Raw genomic sequence first — 27859 nt, forward strand, 5'->3', positions numbered from 1 at the left:
AGGAAAGAGCCAATACACAGTAAAAGTGTTTGAAAGAACCTAACATACGAGGGTGGTTCAAGTATAACCCGTGCTTTCCACCTACAGAGCTACAATTTTGTACAGTTATTCTTGGTAGTCTCTCTCATACGATGTGTGCATTTGCCACCTCTTTGGGAGCTTTATAATTTTTTTTTGGCAAAAAGTTCGCGGCATTTCAAGTGGCCATTTACGCAAAAATGATTTTTCTCAATTATTGCCTTTGAATTAATGTTTACTCAGTGCCTCTATCGATGGTCCAATTTAATAATTATCAACAAGGTGTCGAATCTAGACTATAAGGAAGGTGTTCTGGTGTTTCTCATCCCAATTCGTTCAATTTTTCAGTCATAAGCCGAGCTGTATGTGCCCTGGCACTGTTTTGCAGCAATTTCACACAAAGAATCGTGATTTCTCGTCGTTTTGATCAGTATGGGAGGATTTTATTGTGCTTCTTAGAAGGCTACTATGTTACAGTGAGTTCATAGTTGGTTTTTAAGGCAGAAAATCACATGAGATTACCCCCTTATGTCCCAACACACTGTATACACCACCTTCCCAGCTGACGCCCTGACCATTGCTTCAATTGGCGCTCCCTTCATCGTCACTTTTCCGCTATTTCCAAAAATGGAACACCATTCATACGCTTGGTTCTCATAAAGGCACTCATCCACAAACTATTCGAGTAATTTTTGATAACTTTCCGCGGATTTTACATGATTTTTGACCAAAAAACAAAAAATGATGCGTTGCGCAAGGGACACTAGAACTTCATTCTTGCACATGGCTAAAAAATACACTAAAAAGCGAGGCTTCGCGGTTCCAGCTGTTCTTTACGTTTCATAACACTCCAGTCTATCATCCAGTGCAGCAACTTTTTCCAAACTCAATTTCTCATATGTCTGTGGGAAACTTCCGGGTTATATTTGAACCACCCTCGTAGTAGGAACGTACTCGAGATGTTTGTCTGGAAATCAGCCCAAATGTGGATCAACTCCTTAATGCAGGGCGAAAAAAGCCACAACTCGATTTTAAACAGATTAAATTAATTTTTGTGCCTTTTTTCAGAAATTGAAAATTGAATTTGGTTTCCAAAATTGCTCGAAATGGTGAACTTCCAGTTTGGAAGTGAATTGGTTTCAAGACTTATTTTTATTGTTTTTACTGAATAAATACCAAACATAGGGAATTTTAGGTTTTCAAAACTTCACCAAAAATCAAAAAATGAATTTAGGTAGCATGGGGGGGGAAGAGTTCCAGACCATGCTCTTTCTAAAAATTGTGGTCCCGTTCAAATCGGAGGCGGATATCCAAAGGAGTTTCTTTCTGAGTAATGACACACTAGTTTGAGTACCTACCTATAATTCGCGTGAAAAATCAGTCAAATTTGAAAATTTTTAAAATTATTAGTTAGTTTAGGGGGTTTTTAAAAGAAATTCTCTGAAAAACTTTTCAATGATTCGAATTCGTTTATGTATTAAATTTCAACGTAGATACCTACTAAACATTTTTAAAACCAAACGATGGCTCCAAAAATTTTAAAAGTTTTTCATTTAGAATTCCCATCCGGTCCTAGAGGGTTTTTTTTTTTGAGAGGGAAACAATCCACAATTTGTGCAAAAAAAAATCAACACAAAATTTGTCTAAGAAAACAGTGCTCAATTCGTACAAAAAAAATCAGCTTACAAAACCTATCCTTAAAAACACGTTTTCTTTCCAAAAAAAACACTCATAATTTCCGTAATAATTCTCATAAATTCGGCACATTATGGATAACCTCCGCGAATAATTCAAACCCCGCTAAATTTTCTTTCAACACACACGGTTTCCAGTTCGCTGCGCTTCTTATGACGTAAATTATGAAATTTAAAGCACCAAGAATTACCCTACGTAAATATATCAAATTACAAGACCCATCGTTCACCATCGAAGAAAAAAACCACGATACGATAAACGTTACAATAATTATCGCTTAGCACACAGTCATGCAATTTAAGATCGGCTCGGCTACAAAATAATTTCCAAACGATGTTTTTTTTTTCAAAAAGCAAAAAAAACAACAAAACGTTATCTGTGACAGGTGTCATATGAAAAGGTGAGGTTTTCATTCAAGGACTTCTGGCTTCAGCTCGATCGTAATTTTACAACAGATTTGGGTTTTCATTATAACAACGTTAGCGTGTTACTAATTGTAGTACTAACAACGCAGCACGACGCCGCCGACTAAGACATTGGAAAAAAGATAACAAAAAAACCGAAGAAAAAAAATCTGTTCGTTCGGTTAACATAGGAGGGAAAAAAAGCTCCCAAACGTTGATGGAGGGAAAAAAAGCTCGAGGATTTGGTATTCTAAGGACGTTCGGCTCGTTGTCGTAGTTTATGATAATGCGCCTTATAACAGATCCACATTACACATACAGACATTCATAGTACTACATATAAGCTGAACGAGACGAGAGTCAAGAATGCAGAAGAGATTCGAAGTAGAGGGCAAGAAGAACACAACTCGTAAAACGTGTGTAACGTCGAAATTCACTGATTTTTATTATATCTTCAATTTTACGAGCAATATCGAATTTATACATTTATATGTTGTATAAAGCGTTATACACACTACACTACGAATACATTCGACAGCGTAATACAATGTGTACGAGTGTATTAGTGTATTAGCAGTAAACCGCGTGTGACGTGTATTGTGAACGAGATAACAGCAATTTTATTACTTTATTAGGGAATTTTTTCAGCGTGTAGTCATTCCAACCTCTATAACATGGAATACATGTAGGTATTAAAAATGCGAACCAATTTGACCGAATGTTAAACTATCAGCGAGGTAATTTCCTCGATGAATTGTTACCGGGATATCATTCTTTTCGAAAATTATACGTATATCGACGACGAAAGATTGTAAATTTTTACAGCTGAAAGGCGAAGGGGGCAGAGGAGAGTGGGTAGACTATAAAATCGATGTACGAATTTCGCAAAGAAAGTCCATTGCAACGATGATGGTCATTCAAGGGTAAAATGAGAACGTGATACAGAACGTTTTAGTATACTAAGTAAAACAAAATCAAAATCCAAATTCCATTCTGTTGAAAACCGCAAAACTGCAACACGCTTCCACATACCTACTTAGGTCTTTTGGTAACTTGATTCACAACACTCGAGCAAGATAGGAGAAGTTTTCCAGCGATACTTAGACTATCGTAAGTATGTGCTTCCGCAACACATTCTCGTTCGAGTAAAGCTCTACGATATCATTTTCGCAATTAACCCCCCCCCCACCACAGTATTTAGTTACTCTATGCTTAGTCTTAAGTCTCGAAATGGAGCGCACATTCGCGTCTATGCTGTTTACGAAATGAAAATATAGAGAGTGGGCTAGACAAGATGAGGGAGAATAGCGATGCATGTAAGTGATAAATTTGTTGGCTGTAAAATCACGTATCTTTTATACGACTGAATATACTTGTATGTCTGAATGAAGGTCATAAACTCACAGGGAGAGGTTCCCTGAAATACTGGAGGATGATAATTTTATAATTTTATGCAATCGTTAAAGTGGGAAAATTATTTCTTATCTAGAAAAAAAAACGTGGTGGAAAAAATTAGTGAACTGAAAATGAAAATCTCATTTGCTTTGCACTCTAAAAGGATTTCATAATTTTCATGAATGCTGAATCAGGGAATTGAAGTCTTTTTTTTCACCGAGTAGGTACCTATTTTTGAAAAATTGACCCAAAAAAGGGAAGATAAGAATGAAAAAATTATAAACCATCGACAAAAATTACACGAATACCTTCAAGTGTTAATTTTCAGAAACAATCATCGTACGAGAAATTTCTTTTTTTTTTAGTATATTCAAAAGATTGATTCCTTAAGAGAAGGGAGGAAAAAATGAAGCTATCTTCAAAAAATAAGGTTGACACCCATAATTTTTAAAAAAGAATATTGGCGCCAAAATTCAAGTTTTCAGAGGCACTGAATCTCGATTTCAGAACAGTTCACCCTCAAAATCAAAACCAAAATATTCACTAAATGGAAAAAATGAAAAAGGATAACCTTTTGATGGCTTTTGAGCAACCAAATTTTCACTTTTGGACTTAATTTTGATGGGTGATTTTTATACAATATTTTTCGCACCGGTCACTAAAAAAATAATGATAAAATTTCATCACGTCAGGATTTTTCACATTTCATCATCACTAAAATTCGATCAATTTTTCATAACTTTCAAGATTTCGTTTCATTTCGATTTACTTTTCGTAATTTTGCAAAAAAAAATTTCAGAATACTAAGTTTAAGAAAAAGAAAAAAATTGAACGTTATGACTTGACTAGTTTATTTGCGTTAAAAATGCACAGATAGAGCACGTTTCCTTTTTTACGAAATTTTGTTCAATTTTTTACAATGTTTCATCAATTTTCAGCCAATTTAAACAATTTTTATGACATTTCAACAAAATTTTGCTTAATTATACTTACTAATTTTTTTACTAATTTACCTATGGTAATTTTAAGTAAGTAGGAGAGGTCAATTTAATGATAATTTTTGAGAATATTTGGGTAATTTTTGGTACCTAATTGCCTTCAAATTTTGGCCAAAAAGATGACTTTGATGACCTGGTAGGACATTTGAAAACTAAACCTTCGGAAAGAGGGCGGCTATGGCCCAAAATTTTGAACATTACCACATAATATATTATACCTAGGTACAAAAATGAGCTCCTTTGTAAATCCTAAATTTGACTTTAGGTAAAATGGGGTTTTACCTTCAGAATCAGCATATTTAAAAACACACATCTCTCTTATGGATTAACTGATTTTTTTTTCATTCCCTGGCTCTCTTTTTCAGCGATAGATCTTTCGAAAATACTCAAATAATTAATTCCAAGATGTGACGAAAGACTCCAAAAATACAAAATTGGAAGTTGAAGGTATCTTAATATAAGGGGTACTTGCTTTCCTCACACTTGACGATTCCAGGAAATAAACTCATTTCCTTCAAAAATTCAATTTCGCACATCTTTCGTGCCCCTTCCCCTCCTAAAAAAAAATCGAACCTAAATTTTACACTGTGAAAAACTCAACAACTGACATCGAAACTTTCAAATTCAAATGAAAAATGTATCTACTTAAATAAGCCCGAAGGCTTCAAAAAAGAGTTTTTCAAAACACAAGTGCCTTTCCCCAAATATTCAAGATTGAAAATTCTTGGTTTTTGAAAATTTTGGAAAAAAATTCACCATTTTTCAGTCTATTTTTTGGAAAAAATTTTATAACATGGTCCTCATTTTTGAGCAGTTGAAATTTTCATTTTAGAAAAAAATTCACGATTTTTCCATCTACGGAAAAAATTCTCAAGTTGAACTCATTTTTGAGCAAATGAAATTTTAAATCTTCTAGAAAGAGTGTTATAATTTTAATTTATCTAAACGATGATGAGAAATTTCAAAAATATGTTATCCCTGGTTTTTCGTCAATTATTTTTCCTGCTTTTGCGGATATGCATCATGCAGGAAATAATTTACCAAAATAAACGGATGCACGAATGATAAGCCGATAAAAATCATGCAGCAAGTGATAAAATTTTATAAAGTGAACTCACTGGAATTTTCCATGCAATCGCTTAATCAACGTTTAGATAACGATTAAATCGTCATTTCATTCTCTCTATTTTAATTCTAGGTTGAAAAATACGAATCCAAAAAGTGTAGTCGTTTACCCTTCTTTCAGTTCAAGCTTCAAGAGTTACAATAGAGAACTCTGAAGTGAGAAAAGAAATTCTGATTTGCACAATTCCCTGAAGATGATTTATTTAATTTTTTTTGTGACTGTTTAATGACTGAAAAATAGCAAAAAAGTGACCAAAATTTTGAAAAATGAGAGCAAAGTACATGAATATATGTATTCTGTTAGTGAGGGAGCAAGCATAAGAATCAATTGCACCCCCCCCCCCCCCGGTCGATCATCCGGGACAACTTTTTCCTTAAAGGGAGAGAGCCCTAAGGAACATTTCTAGCTCTCGTCTTTAACAAAAAAGGTGGCCCTATTTACAAAATAGAGGCCATATTGATTGACATGTCAGCACAAATCGCAGATTTTGCGTTCCAACATAGGACTTGCACGAAATTTTTTAAACCGTACAAAGGTAGATCAAAAGATCAGGCAAAAATTTATCACCTGTCAAAATTTCAAGTGCTAAAGTGCCTTTTTCGATTTTTGGTGAATTTTTGAAAATCAAATTTAGGCCAAAAATGAAGGGAAAAATCAAAATTTTACCAAATTGACCAAGAAAGCTGAAATTTGGGATATACCCTATTTTCAACATGCCAGAACGATTGGAAACTGTTTCAACCCGTTTTAAGCAGTTCTGGAGCCTCCGGAAAATTTTTGAAACTCGAAATTCCCACAAAATTTCATCAAATAAGAGTTGGAAAGCCGAAATTTATTCTGCAAACTAATTTCAATACGCTACGAAGTCGACTGCATGTGGATTTCAAGTTGTTTCGGAGCCTCCAGCGACCTTTTTCAAAGGTTGTATGGCGTTTTTTGGAAAATTTAAATTTCCAAAAAGAAGCTGGAAGCTTAAAAATCATTTGAAACCACCATGCAGTCGACTTCATATCGTGTTGAAATTAGTTTGCGAAGTAGGTAAATTTCAGCTTGCTAACTCCATTTGATACAATGTTGTGGGAATTTCAAGTTTCAAAAATCTGCTGGAGGCTCCAGTAATTATCAAAACGTAGCTGGACGCTCCAAAACTACTTGAAATCCACCTGCAGTCGACTTCGTAGCGCATTGAAATTAGTCTTCAGAATGAATTTCGGCTTTCCATCTCCATTTGATGAAATTTTGGGAAATTTTGAGTTTCAAAAATCTGCTGGAGGCTCCAGAACTGCTCAAACCCGGTTGAAACAGTTTCCAATCGATTTGGCGTGTCAAAAATAGGATATACCCCAAATTTCAGCTTCCTTGGTCAATTCAATTTTTTTTTTTAAATGATGATTCTGAAGGGTTTTCATGAAAAATATCGATCATTTCCTAAAATTTTGCACTTTTTCTTTTTTACATAACAAATCTTTAAAAAAAGTGACTTTTGACTATTTTCGCCAAAATAGTGACAAAAGTGTGACTGGCAAATGAAATTAGTGACTAAGTCACTTTTTAAATGACCGAATTTCATGCCTATTGGCACCATCAATTCAAATCACGATTGAAACTGTTGAATTCATGGCCTTCCAATCGATAAATCCAAATTGTACCCTTCCCCTTCGTTTTCACGCAATTTCAATGCCTAATAAATTTCCCACAAATTTTCGAGCTTTTTACCAACTTTTATTTCATATTCCTCAATGCTCTCATAATCATAAAAAAGAAATTTCTTAAGATCAAAAAAGATGAGAAAAAAATCTGTTTCTAAAAATTTTCTTAACGATGAAGTCTTGAGATAATTTTTGAATCGAGTATTTGAACTAAGTATTTCGACTTTTTCGATCAGAAAATTAAACTGGACCTTCTTTCACGATATCTTCGAGTTTTTTACCAACTTTTTTGCCAATTTCATTCCTCAAAATGCTCTCATATCCTGAAAAAAAATTTTTCAAGATTTTAAAAGATGGAAAAAAATTCTATCTCTAAAAATTTTCCCAACGATGAAGTCTTGAGATAATAATTTTTGAATCTAGTATTTTTTGGACAATTTCGACTATCTCGATTAAAAATTCAAACTACGCCTTCTTTCGGCGATATCTTCGAATTCCACATCTCTGATGAACAACTGACATAATCACTATAAAAATTAAGCTCTCTAATCAACATTTCAAAATTTTCCAAAAAATGAAACCAATTTCAAAATCTGAAAGTTCACACAAAAGAATTCCATCACCCAACCAAATTCCTTCAAATTTAATACATTCCCCCCTGAGTATTTCATCCACGTGGGAACTATTATAAACCGCAAAATATAAATAGGTCGCACATGTAGTCTACAAAGGAGGAAGGAAGATAAGAGGGCAAACAGTACAGAAGCAACTACCCCACCAATAACAATCGCCACAATATTAAACCTCGCTGAGTGGAAATTTTCATACACATTTCCAAAGCAGCTATCATTTTCGACCATCACTCGACCGGCGACCGACGACTACTCGCTGTACAGTATACGTGCTATCGTGTCAGGTGTGTACGCACCTTGAACACGACACGACGACGGCGCGATAACGTCGCTTCGTCGAACGATATATCAATTTTTTTCATGACACACCGCGCGATGGAAACGGCGAGTAGAGTAAAAAGTGAGAGCTGATTGAGAGTAAAATATAAAGGGCTCGATAATTCCGATGAATTAACATTACACGCGTGTGTCGAAGTCTATATCACGATCGTATCGTGATCGTACTATAGTGTATTGAAGGGTTATACTCGACAATCAGTCAGTGCATCGTATTCTGGAGAGAAGAGAGGGGCAATTCAATTCAATGTACGAAGAAAAATAATTCACAATTTTCATAATATCGACAACATACCTAATTCGTATTCACGTTCGGCATCCTCCGGTATAGTTTCCATCGCCTAAATGAAATTTTATCTCGTTATATTCATCAAGTTTCGTCATGACTCGTCCATAATGCAAAAAATTGCAACGTCGAGTTTCCTTCTTCGTCGCCTCCTCAAGGGTACAAATTCTCCCCCCTAAGGCTATTCCAAAACAACAAAAAGCCGGATTTTTTCACTGACAAACGGACGGACGCACCGATAACTCTTCGAATAAAATACCGAAAAAATTAAACCAGAAAAAAACCGCGATTCGCGACACTGGCGGAAATGGATATGGGTAACGAAAAATTACATCATATCGCGTACTCGTGTATTATTTCGCTGGTGGCATTCGTCATAACAGATCGCGCACGCTGTACATATAATTACACTCGGGCGAAAATTATAACCAAACCGCGCGGTTTTTTTCCCTCTGCTGTATTCGATTGCTGGCAGTAATACGTCTCTCTACAGTCTACATATGCATACGTATGTCAAAAAAAGTACGAAAAAAAATTACAAAAGGAAAAAATTACACACAGCGCGAATTTCAAAATACTCGTACCACCGCTTTAGTACCACACCGCGTAGCTGCTGCGGCCGTGGTGGTGCTAGCGAGCGAAAAATTACACAGATTTTCGAGACGATAATAAGCTTTTAATTTTACGTCGTAATTTATCATCGCGTATATGCCTCCATGTGCCATACACGGCAAAGAGTCGAGCTCGAGTCGACGAAATATGAACTTTCTACCGGCTGAAAAAATACAACGTTATTTTTCCTACGCTGCTAGAATATCGTCGTAGTTCGCTTGCTAGGCGAATTTTTTTTTTTTGTTGCCTCGTATCTGGTACTGGTACCCTCAACGTTGAGGTACGATCCCCTGGCCTCATCTTTTTTTTTAAAAAAAAAATATACGTTTGAACCGACAGCGACATCCGACAAATCGTAACAATACCCCAATGACTGCCGCAAAATATTCTCTCTTTCGAATAAAAAATGAAAAGTCTAATTAAGAGCCTCGAATATTACCGAGTACAATAGGTTCCCCTTTTTCTGCGCTAGTTTCGCGTAGTATATGTTATGTACGTACCTCTACCTACGACGACGACGACGAAAATATACAGTAAAATTCGTGAATTCGTTAACAACCTCGTAATCACCAACGTCGAGTACACCTCGAGGTATATTACGCGTATAAAAATGGGCCAAATTGGTCGTGAAAAAAATACACAGTCCTTATAGTCAGGGTTACCTAAACTGAGAACGATAGCTTTGTTAGAGGTAACGATTCAACCTACTCGTGCTCAGTTCAGAAAGAAGAATGAATACGTTTTTGAAACGAGCTGGAGTACATACAATCATCTGCAAAATTGAATACATGGATATTTTTTATCGATGTAATTTCCTCTTCCTCAAATTTCTGTGTGTTTCAGAACTTTATGATTTCAAAAAAAGATCAACTTTAATTTTTGAGAATTGCCAAATGTTTTTGAAACTTTTTTTCAATTGAAGAGTGATATTCCAAAACTCGCTTTGTCCATTTTTATCAAAGTTGGGTTTTCAGCAGTACCTGGTAAATGAAGTATTAACTCACATTCCTACATCATCAACCTACCAAAATGAGGTGTTAAACTCACCTAAATAGCCAATTCACTAAAAATTTAAAAAAAAATAATGTTCCAAAACGCACTTTGTCCATTTTTATTGAAATTTTTTTCAGCAGGATTTAGTGGATGAAGTGTATACCTACACTCCTACATCATAAATCCACCCAAATAAAGTGCTAAACTCGCCTAAAAAGCCAATTTACCCGTTTAAAGGAAAACTGTTTTTCCTCTTTCCTGAAAAGTTGTGAAAATGGACAAAGCGAGTTTTGGAATATCACTCTTCAATTACTTTTGAAAAAGCGCAAAAAGATTTTTTCAAAGTTGGATGTTATTCCAAGATGTCAATAAATACTATGGATATCGAATCAGGCTCATCTGATAGCCAAAGTAAGCCAACATACAGTGACAAACTAAAGACAGTTGGAAAACGTATCCCACCAATTTACATAAGTGGAATCAAAAATATTACCGAATTTACTGCAATGTTAGAAAGCGTGGAAGAGTGTGAAACACTTATACTGCAAACCATCTCTCATGGAGATGTTAAAATAGCACGCTTAAATGAGCAAAGCTTTAGAGCAGTGCATAGGGCACTGGAAGCTATATAAGGAAGAATCCTAGTCACAAAATGTATGGAATTGGTCACCATACAAGGGATGTTTCATAAGTCATAGCCACGCTCTGCAGCTCAGCTCCTATAAAAGCTACAGAAACAAACAACCACTCATTGGATTCAGCAGGATTTTCTGAGTTGGAATACAAAATTTTGTGTCTCTAGGTACATTTTTGTGCGTTTTACACTCATTTGAAATGAAAAGTTCTTTAACGCGTCTGTCCAAATTTGGTTAACGATGTGCAGTCGTCCATTTTTACATTGAGGAAAAAATTTTGAGGAAGAAAATTCATCGATCAATTGAAAAATGTTGATGGAGAACTCGAAGAGTTAGAGCTTGTGTAGAATGATTTAAAGCAGGAAGAGAGCAAATACTTGACAAAAACTGAGCTGAAAGGCTGAGCCCGTTGTCAGCTGTGTTGCTCTGCCTTTCAGCTCAGTTTTTGTCGAGTATTCACTCTCTTCCCGCTTTAAATCTTTCTACACGAGCTCCAACTCTTCAAAATGGCATAGCACACTCTCCATCAACATTTTTCAATTGATCGGTGATTTTTCTTTTTCAAAATTTTTTCCTCAACGTGAAAATGGATAACTGCACATTGCTTACCAAATTTGGACAGACACATCAAAGGACTTTCCAGTTCACATGAGTGTAAAACGCACAAAAATGTACCTAGTGACACAAAATTTTGTATTCCAACTCAGAAAATCCTGCTGAATCCAATGAGTGGTTGTTTGTTTCTGCAGCTTTCATAGGAGCTGAGCTACAGAGCATGGCTATGACTTATGAAACACCCCTCGCACATATCAGTTGAAGCAAGATGAACCCTATCAGGTAGTTATAAGGGGGCTACACCCCTCTACTTCACCCAAGGATATCAAATTAGAATTGATTAAAATTGTACATGATGCCATTAATGTCATCAATGCAATTATTAAAAAAAACAGAGGTGAAAAAAAAATGAAGCTAGAGAAATTGTGAGTAATACATATAAGGTGGCATTACCACTCTTTTATGTGAGGAGCTTGGTTACGACAAACGCCACAGGGTTGATTTTGAGAAAATCTATGTTTTTTGTTACAAAAATATACAGCATTGTAAAGGCGGGGGATATTTTTGTAGTGATGATACTGAGTAACAAAAATACAAAAAATATCCTTCCACCTCCACCCCCCCACCACTAATAAAAGGAACCTGAAAATGCACTTGTCTGATTTTGAAACCAAGATGAAGATGATTTGAAATTGAAGCTCTCTAGATCAGTTAGGTTTCGATACATATAGGATTTTTAACCCTCTTTCCATTTCTGAGGTCCCTTAGTTTCAAAATAGTACATAAAAGGTCAAAAAACGCGATCAAAGTTGCGCCTTAGTTTCAAACACAGACATGTGAACATTATCTTAGTTTCAAAATGAGACATATCCTATCATCTTAGTTTCAAAAACAGACATATCCTGGATATGTCTGTTTTTGAAACTAAGACAATTTGCACATGTCTGTGTTTGAAACTAAGGCAAAACTTTGAGCACGTTTTTTACCCTTTTACGTACTATATTGAAAATAACAGACCTCAGCAATGAAAAGAGCGTTAAAAATCCTATAAGAACTAATATCTAACTCGATTTTTGTAGAAGTGGCGTTTGTCTAACTTTGTAACCAACCTCCTCATGTATATCTTAGCCCAAAAGAAAACAACAAGACCATTTATGAAATCGGGTTTTTGGTGCACACTAAAGTGAAGGTAGAACCTCCAGCAAAAAAGAAGGAGCCACCCCAATGTAAAAACTGCCAGCAAGTTGGACATACCAAAACATACTGTGCAATGAAACCCAGATGTGTTACGTGTGGATTAGACCATGAAATAAAGCAATGTAGGAAGAAGAAAAGAAGACCCAGCCAAGTGTGCTAATTGTGATGGTGATCATACAGCTAACTGGAAAGGGTGTCTAGTATATCAAGCAAAAATTGTTGCTATATCTAAACCAAAGATGACAGTAACTGATCGTGTTAAGCAAAGGACCATTCAAAGCCAGGAGCAGATAACAACTCAGAAACCTGAACAAGCCAAAATTGTCAAAAGAAACCTTCCAAAGAATAACACCAATGAATCAGATGAACCAGTGGAACTAGATGAGCAGCCAAGCTTACGACTTACGAGACATTTGGGAACCGCTTAAAAAAATGGATAAAAGAATTTCTCAAGTTGAAAACTTACAAAACGAGCTCAAAGCAATGAAACATCCATCATTTAAAACCTCACGACTTAGTCATAGATATTATAAAAAATAAATAGAGTACTCTCACTCGAAGGATACTTTATAAAATAGCAGAGTATACTCTCACTGGAGAGAACCCTGCACGTATCATGTAACCAACCTGTTTAAATTCAGATATATTATGTACTTATTTAAGGTCTCCTTAAGATTGTAATAAACCTTGTTAAATTTTTAAAAAAGTTGGATGTTACGACAAGTCCACGAGAAAGTCAAAACTTTCTGTCGACATTTTTTTTGAGCATTTTTGAAGAAGATTGCAGCTTGAAATTGGGTTGCTTTTAGACGAACACTTCTTACTAAAAAATTCCTCACACCTTTCATGAATAGAAAAAAATTTGTTCCCAACAAAAAGCACTAATCTTTCAGATTCAAGATGGTCTCAATGAGTTCAATAGGTTGTAACAAAAGTCACTCAATAAAAAATAGATTGATTCTTCTTCATTGGCAAAACTTGGATGGAATGAAGGAGGGGTGGAGGATCAAGTCCAAGACCCATGTACTGTTAACCATTTTCTTTTGACATCATCCAAGAATTTTTTCAATCATCAAGCATCATCCAAGCGCAAAAATGATGTTTTTTTTTGTGAAAATTTTATTTTTTGGCTTCAAAACTAGATTTAAAAAAAAAAAAAATTCATCTTGATTTTGAAAAAGAAAAGAAAACAAACCCGAACGAAGCAAAGCAAAAAGCTTTTAAAAATTGGTGTTTCGAAAAAAGTAAAAATTTGTGTTTTTAAAATTCTGAAATCGTTTAATGAAGAAACTCAGCATGAAATCCTTTGAAAATGAATAAAACAAAGATAATTTGGATGAAAAACGATTCTTTTTATTGAAAAGAAAATTCAAAAAAGTGACTTTTTTGGAAGAAAAGTAACCAATACTTAGTGGACCTTTTGATGAAAAAAGTACATAGGTAACCAAAAGTGACTTTTTGTAAAAAAGTGACCCATTAAGTACCTTTTTTTTTTTTTTTTTTTTTCAAAAAAAGCAACAGAAATGGTTAAAAAAAAACTAAGCACATTAAGTAATTTTGTTTGAATTCGAAACCATCAAAATGAGCTCCAGTTTGAGGAAATAATTTAAAAAATGCTAGAAATTCATCTGAAAAATCTTGAGTAGCCCCTATCCCCTTCTCCTGTCTTCAAAGGTTGAACTTCCATTTCAGCAAACAAAATTTAGACGTCCAAGATTCAAATCACCATTCAGTACTTTTGAAAATGAAAAAAATGAGTCAATTAGAAAACAAAATTTTATGAAAATGAAATGATTTTAAATGAGAATTTTAGAACAAAAAAAAATAGACCCAACTTTCTTTTAAAAAATTCCATCTTGAGTGAGTTAAATTAACAGAATATACAATACAAGTAACACTAGAGGCAACACAAAAGCACACTGAAAAAAATTTTCTACTCAAGTTGCTACAACATATTTCCTTTTTAAAAACAGAGAAATCAGCACGAAAATCGACAATTTTTTATAACCCAATCATAATTACTGTGGTTTTGATTAAATTATTCCAGTTCGTATCACAAACATTTAAGAAAACGATTTGACGAAAAACAAAAATTTTCTTCTCACTTTGAAAATAAAATGAAACCATTTTATATTTCAAAACGACCGAATCAGTATTTTGTAAAAATTTTAGCCAAGTTTCAACTTTCTAAGATGAAATTCAAGTCAATTAAAAATGCAAAAAAGGGGGGAGGGGTTTAATTTCATAAACAGTAGCATTACAGATGTATCTTATAACAGCTTCTAGACCGAAAAAATGATCTATTTGACGATCAAAAAAAAAGCTCATCACGTGATTCGAAACATAGACATTCAAAAAATCAACGAAGACCAGCGACCGAAATTCTGGAATTTCGACATACGAGTATTCCAATGAGATACGACACTTCTGGGAAATGAAACGGGACAACTAAGCACATCCCCTATTTCCTCAGATCAGCATGAAATGTAGCGTGACCTGGAAAAATTACCTAAATCTCGAAAATACCTACTTTCACCTCAGAATTCTGCGTATTGAGAAAATTTGTCATGATACACGTGGGCGTTCCAGATACAAGGGGACCAAAAAATGAACAAGAGTGGTAATTTACGATGTCGAGTATGATGAGGATGGTTGCGATTGTCACGATGGAATTTAGCACGAAACAACGAGTAAAAGAATGTTAAAAAATTGAATAGAAAATGCCCAATTTGAGAGTCTATTAGTGGATTAAAAATTGACATTCATTTTTAGATTTCAAACTTCAAACTACTTGTATAGTTGTACAAATACGAGTACATTCGTAAGTATACGTATGCAGCTGGTTCGTAAAAATCAACACTTCACTACGTTATTCTTTGGTCTTGTAAATGTTTACAAAAGAAAAAATTCACGTTTTGTGTTTTCTTTTCTTCGATTGTACCTGTACCTATGATGAATCATGTCAGACTTAGGACTCAGATAACCTTCAAATTTAATCGAGAATATTTTTGATAAACACACGTCTAAACATTAATACGATAAATTAATTCAAACGAGCTAATAAAGTAATTCATACACGAAATCTAATCACTCAAAAATTGATAAAAAAAATTCAATAACAATATTTAATCGAAAGGAATTACCTAAATAATTATTTTCAAATCAAAAGCGAAATAAAGATTGCTACTTTCTTTTCAGAACTACATATTAATCTACGAGTAATTCTTCCACCACTTTTGTAATTATTTCCCATCTTTGTCGACCTTTTCCCATCAAAATGACGTGTAATAAATCCCTAGTTTTGGAATGGAAAATACCCAAAATTCGACGAGTTTTCCATCAGATAAAATGCAACCCTGTAGGAAAATCCTTCATCATTTCTCATTAAACAAAATTCTCTCGAAACTGACAACTTTTCATCAAACTAAAAGGGAAGAATAAACATACTCGTACTCGGGTAATAAACTCAACTCTGACCATTTGTTTACATGAAGTTTCACAGATATGATTTCTCACATCTCAATCTCACAATTTCATCAGAATCCAATTCAACGGAAATTCCCCACATTCGAATTCCAAATCACCGCCTGGAACAAAATCACCCCCCCCCCCCAAACAAAATAATTTACACTTAGCCGAAATTTCCGCGTAAAAAAAATTAAAAATCGATAAATCGTTCACCCACCTCGTGTCACTTTATCACACTACACTCGTAACAAAAAAAAAAACACCTTTTCTTAGTTGGTCGAAAGAAAAAGCAGAAAAAGAAAGAATTATCCGAGCTTCGTCGAACTTTCGTTAACCTTGGCGGGGGGAAACGGCGGCGGCCTTAAAACAGACAACAGAATGAACCGAGTGAGGGAAAATTGGGTATTTTATCGGTCATTTATAATCATGTCGTGACGTTAAACTTTGTTCAGTATTTTGCTAACTTTTGACATTTTTTCAACGCGGTTGGCGTTCGTATACGTTGAGAAGTGAATAGGTCCAGGGGACTGGACGGTGCCCAGGAGGAGGAGGGGGAGGGGGAGCTTCTTCGAAACGATAAGATTTATAATTCGCGAGAAATTGTTTTCATTTCTTCTTTTCATCGAGAAAATTTCATATTTGGCGCACATACGAGTATAAGACCATCCTAACCTAATAACTTGAAATATTATCAGCCAAGTAATACGAGCTTGGCGCGGTTTTTTCCTCAAAACCATTATCACGTGAGAACTCGATCAGCTGGCGATGAATTATGCGCGCTCATACACGTTGGTTTGTGAATATAGGAGAAGGTGGACATTTTATTGGTGTATGATCTTTTTGCCACTTACGAGTATAAACCTGTTATTAACGAATCGATCGATCGAAATGGGGTAAATTATATGTACTCGAAAAAAGGCCAATTTTTCCAGATTAAATTCGTGCCAAATTTCACACCAACGTGGAAATAGATCGGTCGTTTCATCGATCATAATTTCAATCCAACCTCGAGGCATTAGCTATTCTCCGATTGATTTATGGCGACCTTCGTTCGGTTAAAAATTCCACTAATGCATAACACCAGTTGAGGAAAGAAAGAACGCAGGAAAAAGCTCAATTTAAAAACGCAACAAAACAATTATTAAATCATCGCGGCTGGATAATGCATATTTATCACGCAACCAGAACTTTTTTTTCTCATTTAATAGTCGACATCGGTAATAATAATTTGAACAGACGTTTCGAAAAAAAAAATTCTCATTCGCATCTCGATGAGAGGATAAAAAACAACGATGATCGGCATGATGAAGAATGTGCGAGTATGATACGTGTATAATGAGGCTGGGGCCCACCACGAACTCGTACGTATATAATTTTCCGAGATAAACCGAACCAAATGACGGTCGAGGGGATCGTAATAAAATAACCGAGGAATTCGCGATAATAATCGAGCACTAATTGCGAAAATACACCGAAAAAAACACGTCGCAAATGCCAACTAATGGTGAAAATTTTTTAATCTCGATTAAACCCCGTAGAGGAGACACGAATTTCATCTAGAAAGATACAGCAAGAGCGAAACCAGCAACGGAGGCAAAATAACGTTGTACTCGTAGTAGTAAAAATAAAAATTAATTTTTTTCGCACCATTACACTATTTCAATTGTCAAGCGGCCAAAATTCGCGTATAAGATGGAAAAAAATAACACCCGATTAAAAAAAATACTCGTATAATCGCGCAACGAATAATAATAAAAAAAATACACCGAATGAAAAAATTTTTTACACACGATAACGCAAAGCGACGAAACAAAATTTACGTCGAAAATCGCGCAACAACGCCGCGAACTACCGTCAAGACGTCGAATCGTCGACACACTGAACTCAAAACCGCCGTTAACCGAATGTTTTAGAAATAAAAACACACAGTTTCGGTTTGGAACGACCGGAGACATGAGCAGTAAAACCAGAAACGATCAAACTCACTGTGGTGTCTACCAGAAACAGTGAGAGCGAACGTGTATCATGATTTTTCTTTCTTTTCCTTCGTGTAAGATCAATGGCATTCGTCTCTGTTTCTCTCTCTCACTTCGACGTGTCGAAAGATCGCGAACAAACACCCGCCAAAATATACAAAGTGTGGAAAAAATTATCGCCGAAATGTCGAGTTCGAGTGTCAGGTATGTAGGTGGTATGGTTATCGAGGAAACTTTTTTTTCCAAGGTTATAATAATACGCAGGTTGGAAAACGAACGAAAATGTACTTTTCCGGATCAATTTTCATCTCGTGAGGGTATTTATCGAATTCGTGATTCGTCAGCAGCCTCAGCAGGGATTGGTCAACTCGACGTACGAAGCCATAAGCAGGTGACAGGAACAAGGAAGCACATGTTAAATGAAATCAAACTCAAACGAGATATCTTCGTTGCCTATAATGCATAATATGGTCTGAGAAAATGGGAACGATAAATTGGGAAATTCCACTATTTTTTTTTTTTACAATCTTGAAAAAAATGAAAATTTTTGGTTTGCCGCATGAAGTAAAAAGGTAGCCCAAATTTCTAAGCTATAAAAAATTAAAAAAGCCGATATTATGCAAAAAATGTGAAAAAAAATAAAAATAAAAATCTGCAATAGAAATTTTCCAATACAATAATATTGGCAAAGAAAAAAATTTTCCAGCTTTCTCGAAACTCAAAATAAAAAACTACGAGAAAATAATAATTTTAGGATCAAGATGAAAAATAAAGTTGCAAATTTTTCTATTTATTACGTAGCAATCAACGAATTAAAAATTGTGATCTTTATTTTAGTTTCGATACTAACAAAACGGCGGCCATTTTGATTGACAGGTCAGCCGAAATCGCAGATTTTGCGTTCCAACCCAACATAGGACTTGCACGCAATTTTTCAAACCGTACAAAGGTAGATCGGAAGATCAGGCAAAAATTCATCACCTGTCCAAATTTCAAGTACTTAAGTGCGTTTTTCGATTTTTGGTGAATTTTTGAAAATGAAATTCAGCCCAAAAATGAGGGAAAAAATCAAAATTTTACCAAATTGACCAAGAAAAATGAAATTTGGGATATACCCTATTTTCGACACGCCAAATCGATTGGAAACTGTTTCAAACCGTTTTGAGCAGTTCTGGAGCCTCCAGCAGATTTTTGAAACTCGAAATTCTCACCAAATTTCATCAAATGGAGTTGGAAAGCCGAAATTTACTCTGCAAACTAATTTCAATACGTTAAGAAGTCGACTGCAGGTGGATTTGAAATCGTTTTGGAGCCTCCAGCGATTTTTTGAATATTACTGGAGCTTCCAACAGATTTTTTAAACTTTAAATTTTTACAAAATTTTATCAAATGGAGATGGAAAGCTGAAATTTACTCTTCACTCCAATTTTAACACCCTCTGAAGACGACTTCAGGTTGGTTCGAGTCATTTTGGAGCCTCCAACGACTTTTTGAAAATTACTGGAGCCTCTAGTAGATTTTTGAAACTTGCAATTCCCGCAACATTTTACCAAACGGAGTTGTTAAGGTGAAATTTACTTCGCAAAGTAATTTCAATGCGATATGAAGTCGACTGCATGGCGGTTTCAAATGGTTTTGAAGCTTCCAGCTACTTTTTGGAAATTTCAATTTTCCAAAAAACGCCATACGACCTTTCAAAAAGTCCCCGGAGGCTCCAAAACGACTTGAAATACACCAGCAGTCGACTTCGTAGCGTATTGAAATTTGTTTACAGAATGAATTCCGATTTTTCATCTCCGTTTGATGAAATTTTAGAGAAATTTAAAATTTCAAAAATCGGCTGGAGGCTCCAGTAATTCTTAAAAAGTCGCTGGGGGCTCCAAAACGACTTTAAATCCACCTGTAGTCGACTTCTTAGCGTATTTAAATTAGTTTTCAGAGTAAATTTCGGCTTTCATCCAACTCCATTTGATGAAATTTGGCGGGAACTTCGAGATTCAAAAATCTGCTGGAGGCTCCAGAACTGCTCAAAACGGCTTGAAACAGTTTCCAGTCGATTTGGCATGTCGAAAATAGAGTATATCCTAAATTTCAGCGTCCTTGGTCAATTTGGTAAAATTTTTATTTTTTCCCTCATTTTTGGGCTGAATTTAATTTTCAAAAATTCACCAAAAATCGAAAAACGCACTTTAGCACTTAAAATTTTGGCAGGTGATAGGAAGAAAAATCCTACAAAATTAGGTTCTGTCAACTTTTTGCACATATTCAATATTGAAAGTGAAAATTGACTGAATTTACTCCTCCTCTCCCTCTTATCAATCAAAAACGAATACAGAATATTTTCAAATTTGCAATGAGGACTTAAATTTACAAAATATAAAAAATGAAATATTCAAGAAGAATTTCCAATTAAGTATAAATTCAATTTTAACAAGTTTAGAGCTTGATTCAAATAAGTACTTTCTGTTCTAGACGAACTTTTTTTTGGCCACCATTGTCACCCCCTTCCCACACACAGTCACGAAAAGTATTTCAAACACCTAATAAATTTTGGACAACACCGAAAAAGTCGATAGAGCATACAAAAATACACCACTAAGATGACTTCAAGTCTCAGAATTTCAATTTTCAATTATTGGTGACTTTTTAAAATTCAAAATTGCCCAATTTTTCACAAAAAATCTTCTGATAATATCAACATAGAAAGCTGAAAATTGGTTGATTTCTCACTTTTGGCCACACAAATGGATTAGAGGGGATTTTAAGCCCATTTGAAGCCCCTACAGGATTTAAGATTTCAAAATATTATGCAGAGCAAACACAAATCTATGGAAAATCACGAACTTACAATATTACTGCTAAGCAAAAATCTAGAATTAGTCAGAGAGCCCGCATAAGGATCGATTGCACCCCCCCCCCCCTCCCCCATCGTCGATCCTCCGGGACAACTTTTTTCTTAGAAGGAGAGTCCTAAGGAACATTTCTAGCCCTTGTCCTAAAAAAAAAGTGGCCCTACTTACAAAAGGGCGGCTATTTTGATTGGCAGGTCAGCCGAGATGGCAGATATTGCGTTCCAACATAGGACTTGCACGAAATTTTTCAAACCGTACAAAGGTAAATCGAAAGATCGGGAAAAAATTTATCACCTGTCAAAATTTCAAGTGCTAAAGTGTCTTTTTCGATTTTTGGTGAATTTTTGAAAATCAAATTTAGGACAAAAATGAGGGAAAAATCAAAATTTTACCAAATTGACCAAGGACGCTGAAATTTAGGATATACTCTATTTTCGACATGCCAAATCGACTGGAAACTGTTTCAAGCCGTTTTGAGCAGTTCTGGAGCCTCCAGCAGATTTTTGAAGCTCGAAGTTCCCACCAAATTTCATCAAATGGAGTTGGATGAAAGCCGAAATTTACTCTGAAAACTAATTTAAATACGCTAAGAAGTCGACTGCAGGTGGATTTAAAGTCGTTTTGGAGCCTCCAGCGATTTTTTGAAAATTACAGGACTCAATCAGATTTTTTTTAAATTTTTCATTTATTTAGGTGAGTATTTATTTTTTTACCAACAAATCCTCAAAATGGCGATTTTTATCATTTTTTCTAAAAATTTGGCCATCATCAATTTGACCACCCATAAGTGTTCACCGAATCTCACCTATTGAAAAATTTTGTTTTATACAAGATCCAATGACTCGTTTCCTTCTCAAACAATCCTTTCTAAAAAAAAAAAGTTTCGAAGGGAAAAGATTGAAAAAAGTGAAAAATTATTCGACGGTTTTCGCAAAGAATTGAATTTTTGAAGAAAATATTCTTCGTACATTCAACACATCTTCAAAATTAGAGGTGCTATTCAATTGCAGATGCAATTTTAAAATTTCACTTGAACACTTTTTTAAGCCTTTTCAAAATTTTATCAAATAATAAAACCTGAAAACTTAGTGGCCACGGTTTAAGGGCATCGAGAAGGTTCCCAATAAGCACCAACTTGAATTACAGGCACCCAAAGGTTGGTCCTTCTAGACCATTTTGGAATTCCAGGGAAATATTGAATGGTTGAACAGCAGATTCTGGAATAGTCCTCAAATTGATTCTATGAGTGGAAGAACTTTAAAATTAGACCCAGTTTAATTTTCAAAAACTTGTCAAAAAAAAAAACAGAAAATGAACTTAACTGCCAAAAATAATTTCAGTGACAGAAATTTCAAGATGGAGCTATGACCCAAGATTTGTCAGAATGAGTCATAATTATTCTAAACGAAAAGAAGAACGAGCAAATAGGTTCAACCGTATCAAAAGCGATTCATAATTTAAAAAAAAAAAAAAAAACTATTGAATATTGACCGAAGATATTAAAAACACGGCGAAGCTGAACTATTTCAAATCTCAAAATCAGAACAAACTCAATATTCCAAGGCATTGCCCCTTCATTTTCTAGGGTCAGGCTAACTGGCTGCATAACCACACACATAAAATGGACCACACACCGTAAACTAACCAACAAAATAACCTCCAGTAACCGAAAACACGCCAAGACGAGGAAGTGAGATTATTCCAAAATAATGAAATATTCTAAAATTACATCAAACACTCCGACGACGTCGTCGTCGTCGTCGCGTGGTATTCACTCAATTATAAACAATACATACATGATAATTAGCCGAGCTCGAGTGTAATTAGCAAACTAGTGGTAGTAGATGGTTTAAATAAACGTAATCGTCACCTTCTTCGTACTCCTCATCCTCACTCCTCTGTCTTCGGTAGTCATGTAAGCACACCTCCTGGCTCCTCAAGTCAGTGATTTTAATTAAAATGGACAAATTGCCAAAGAACTTGGTAATACACAACACACTTCCACACATTCGCATTTGCCACCTTCTTTCGTTTTTTTTTCTTTCGGTTCAGTCGACACAAACAGGAAAAAACGTAGATATAAAGGATTGGAAGAATGAAAATGGCCGACTATTGTAATTTTCCTTTTTCTTGTTAACTTTGGAAATTTCATTTACATTTTGAAAAAACTATTAAACAGTTTGTTTTCACGAGAAGTTTTCGTTGACCTTGAACCACTTCGTACTTTTAACTTCGAGTTGTAGGTAGTTTTCTGTTTTTTTTTCGCTCACTTTTTTCTTTACTCTTTTCAAGGTGGCTGTACCTTACTTAAAGTGCTCAGGCAACTTAAGGGCTGCTTAAGCATTGGCCAGGCACCTAAATGCGTTTATGGAGTTTCCTTCGTTCAGTGCGCAATGCGCATGTTATTGGCAAGGTTTTTATAGGATGAAGCGTATAAGGCTGGAAACTTTTATAGGATAGTGTTTCATCTATTGTTTTCTGTTTTATTGCAGTCGAACGTGATGCTTCGAAATTGAAAGCGATTTCATGATTTAACAAGCGTGAATTTTTTTTCAATTAGTTTAAAAAGGAACGATACGTTTAGATTATGAATTTACATACGTTTTCCCTCCTTATCAATTTTATCACCTCTGAACACAAATTAAATGAATATTCGAACATGTAACATTTAAAAATTCACACCCAAAATACCAAAACACTAAATAAAGAAAATCAAAATAATCTTAACGTTCTATAGATTTGAATCACCTCTTAAATTTTCAACACCATTACTATACTAAGTGGTTCATAAAATACCAGAGGAGGGAAACGCCAACAATAATACCTACATATTATATATCTACTCGAGAACATAAAATAAATTATTCTGAGGTATTTACAACAAGAATTGTTTTTTCTTTCAACATAAGTACCGAAAAAAAAAGCTAGCAAAAAATATTAAATAGAAATTTGCTAATTTTCACGTTGATAATTACTCCAACGTTCCATAAAAATTAGGCTTCCACTTAATTAACCGATTAAGTCAACTGTCGAGAATTTGTCTACGCGATAATAACCGAAGATAATCGTCGAACAATGTTAAATTTACTCGTACGAGTATAGGTATACCTATTCTCGGATTTAAATCTATTTACGAGGTCGTCAAAAGTAATCAGCGTTGAAAAACACACCGATGAAGTACGTTGTACGTTCAATATGTCGAGTTTTCCTCGATGACCTCGTCCACTCACGTTTCGTTCATTATTACAAATACTTGGGGAATCATCGTGTACAGAGACAAGTTCATCGCGAATAGCGAAATTACACCGGTAAGTAAATCTTCCCTTATAATTGGGATATTCCACGAAGCATAACCTATGGAAATTTCCACTAACAAGGCGTTGTTCTTAAAAAAATACATGAACTATACGTATACGTATACGAGATTCTATTACAACGTTGACTCGAAAATCAGATACGTGAAAAGAAATCAATAATGGCTGGAGAATTTCACGTAGGCGTTATATAAGAAGAAGAAGAAGAAAGCTATAAACAATTCATATGCAGTATTAACTTACGTTCTGTATATCCGAATTCATCTTCGTCTTCTTCGTCGATCGATTCATCTTCCAAGCTACGTCTCAAGCTACCGGCGCTAGCTCTCATAATCTGGAATGTATAAAGGGACGCGAGATAAAAAAAAAATTAATTTCTTATCGAGCAATAAAACAGAGGCGACGAATCGATCGTCGGTAAATATATATAAAAATGAGCGGCGGCAGTAAAAGTAGCAGGCCAAAGCCATAAATCCGAATGCGTGAAAACGAACGGAAATTAACTAACCAATTTTCCGGCTTTGGTAACGACGTGTTTTTCATTATCATCATCGAATTCGCTACTGGCTTCTGTATCGGAAGCACCTTTTAATGCTTTTGACAAAGCCGATGATTCGTGAAACAATAATCGTTTCTGTTCGGCCGAAGAACCGGATAGTTTAGCTGCGGCTGTTTGCTGCGAAATAAAAAATGGGAAAAAAAAGCGCCGATACGACAATTAAATAACGCCAATAATTGCCATTGCCATTGCCACTTGCTTGCAGAATTACGAGCATTAATAAGCGATGAAAATATTATCGTACTAACCGGAAGCGAATCTGCGGGCAGATTTTCATTACTCGTAACAGCCGCTAAAGTTTCATCTTTACTTATTAAAGAAGATTTCTGTTCGTCGTTGCCGGTGATGCTAACGGTCGACGATGGTTTTTCCGAACTACTTTCGTAATCGCTTTGAGTTTCTGTTCCCTGTGGAACGTAGGTCGAAGTCGACAAAGTTTAAAAAGAGAAATAATTAGATGAATGATGAAGGTGGACAAGATGAAGCAACACTTACCCATTGGATTAACGATTGAACTACGAATATGACCGGGCTACCGGATGATTTTATCGTTTGTACAGCTGTTTCGTGGGTGGCTGCGTGTAAATCTACGCCGTTTACTTCGATAATACGGTCACCAGTCTAAAACAAGAGATTGGAACATAATTGAGATATTGATTACTTGAAATGAGTAGTTTCGATGAGGAATCCAAACGATCTCGTAGTCAGTTCGGTAATAAGATAAGTACCTTTAGCTCTCCACTTTTGCCGGCAGGACTTTCGGGAATAACGTTTTTGATGAAAATTCCCGATATTGCACATCGGCTTTCTTCCGTTGAGTTGTATAGATCAACCTGAAACACCAAAAATGATTGTTGAATACCTTATTTCGCGCATTGTTCTCTTCAGTTCAATATGGTACATGAGTACAAGAATCAACTTTAAAAGTGAAAACGTTTTGTAATATTTTATATTTTTATCACTTTTGTCAGCCATTTTGATAGTTTCGTTATCTTATCTCAACTCTCAAGGTCAATTCACAAAAACCAGATGATTAATTCACAAAACCAGTTGACTGTTGACAAAACATAACTAACTAACTGGGAAAGAAAAGACAAAAGTGACAAAAGTGACAAAAGTAAAGTAACGTAAGTAATGAAACGAACGACCAAGGAAAAAATGATCAATATTATTTTTATATTTTGTGGAAGAAATTCCAGTTTCTTATCATTCTTATCACTTATCGAAGTCAATGAAGGATGAAGAACGGAACCACAAAGACAAACCAATTTTCAGGAATGATGAGCAATGTAAATAGGTAAGTACATAAATGATAAACCGAACAGAACAGTGATCAAAATAAACACAACAAAACCCAATTAACCTGAAACGTTTTCTTTCTGAAATCAATCTGCTTTATCAACAAGATCAGAATCAAGGAATCAAATCAGAAAAGAGAAAAAGTAACTGAAGATCAGATCAGAATGAATGACAACATTGACAACAAAACCAAACAACAAAATTGTCTCATCCTCCACTCCTCGTCTCTCAGATCTGCAATCTGATCGGATTCGGAGATTCCCTTCAGACAATTTTCAGCATTTTTAGAGCTGTTATTTGGGTTTAGAGGAAGTTCAACAATGTTGCATGTAATTCTTGCTCAATTTTATTCAAGTTCAATGAAATTTCATCACTTTTTGGTGATGCTAAGAGACCAATTTTTGAACAAAATAAAATTCAGTAAAAGTTTTGTTGAAAAGCTTTCACAAAAAAATGTTTAGGATTCAGTTTTTGTTCAAAATCAAACGGTTTTCTCAGATTTTTTTCGGTTTTCCATGCCTGCTTGATCAGATAGAAAGGGCATGCCGAAGTCTGATAAAAATTGAAGAATATCATGTCACGATGGCGGCAAGACCCAACAGAGTAATTCCACCCAGGTTACAGCTAACCAAATAGGCCATCAACTACTCCTGAATGGCAAGACTGATAGTAAAAGCAGCAGAACCAAAGTGGAAAGATGCATGGATGTGGAAGTGAATAACTTTACCACACCAATTACCAACAAAGAAGTGAAGTCTGCAATCAAATTGTCCAAAAACAGGGTGTCTAACAAAGTTTCAAAATGAAAAAAAAGGACTTAAAAAGGACGTTTAGTAGGACTTTCAGCTGGTCATTTTTCGAGCACTTATGGCATTTTTATTTTTTGAGGTGTGGGGGGGTGTGCAAAATTTTTCTTAAGGTGGGAGGTTCAAAATTTTCATTCAAGTTTTTAGCCAAAGGAACTTTAGCAGGACTCTTAACAGGACAGTTTTTGAACACTTGGGATTTTTTGAGAGGGGGAGGGAGTGGGCGAGATTTCTCCTTCAAGTTCGGAATTTATTATTAATTAAGGAAAAGAGAAACAAACTGGGCCTGGCGAAGCGAGAGCGAAAGCTCTCAAAAATTAGAAGGTATTTTGGGAGATATAAAAAATTATGTTATCTTGTGTGATGAGTTACTAAGTATATTATTTTGCTTCAAAATTTTGAAATTCGAATAATTATTTTTTTGAAAATTTAAAATCTGAAAAAAAAAGCTAACGGACCCGAGCAAAGCGAGGGCAAAAGTCCTCAAAAATCATCATTTCGAGTTCGAGAGATACAAAAACGATGTTTGTAGGTATGCGTGACGAACTATTCATGTTTTGCTTCAAAATTTTAAAATTTGAACTATGATTTTTTTTTGAAAATTCGCTCGGGCCAAAGCCTTGGAAATTCAGTATTTTGAGAGGTATGAAAACGATGTTTTTTTTGCGTATATATTTTGCTACAAAATCTTAAAATTTAAATGATTATTCAAAACTCCAATTCAAAAAAAAAGAAAAATTCAAACTTGAAAAAGAGAAGCAAACAAACCCGAGTGAAGCAAGGCTAAAAGTTTTGATTTCAAAATTTCATGTTTTGCTGAGAAGTAAAAAAAAATCTGTAAGGAAGGAGGAGTTTATTTTCCTGATTCAAACTTTGAACATTTCTTGAATTTGAACAATGAGTCACGCATGTGGAAAAAGAAGATCAAATAGCCCGAGCGAAGCGAGGGCAGAAGCTCACCAATACGTGTAATTCAAGTTCTAAAAAAGTCGACAAATGAGCCCTTTTCTACAAGTTCAAAATTCCGGGAAAAAAGGGAAAAAATTGAAAATCT

General features: G+C 35.1%; 1 protein-coding gene across 13 annotated transcripts in view; it reads right to left on the bottom strand.

Moving 5' to 3' along the window:
• Positions 1–27859, bottom strand: part of LOC135834981 (multiple PDZ domain protein-like) — a 382459-nt gene that overhangs the window by 249168 nt on the left and 105432 nt on the right. For 12 of the 13 annotated variants that reach the window (XM_065348995.1, XM_065349002.1, XM_065348996.1 and 9 more), the window contains 5 exons: positions 25429–25533; positions 25196–25321; positions 24949–25107; positions 24650–24817; positions 24385–24475 (listed from right to left, as the gene is read on the bottom strand). In XM_065348995.1, the coding sequence (XP_065205067.1) occupies positions 24385–24475; positions 24650–24817; positions 24949–25107; positions 25196–25321; positions 25429–25533 (649 nt within the window). The remainder of the gene's footprint in view (positions 1–24384; positions 24476–24649; positions 24818–24948; positions 25108–25195; positions 25322–25428; positions 25534–27859) is intronic. The other variant, XM_065349003.1, reaches the window with a different exon arrangement.

The sequence above is a fragment of the Planococcus citri genome, chromosome 2 (genome assembly GCF_950023065.1).
Source record: "Planococcus citri chromosome 2, ihPlaCitr1.1, whole genome shotgun sequence".
In the NCBI taxonomy this organism is placed as follows: Eukaryota; Metazoa; Arthropoda; class Insecta; order Hemiptera; family Pseudococcidae; genus Planococcus; species Planococcus citri.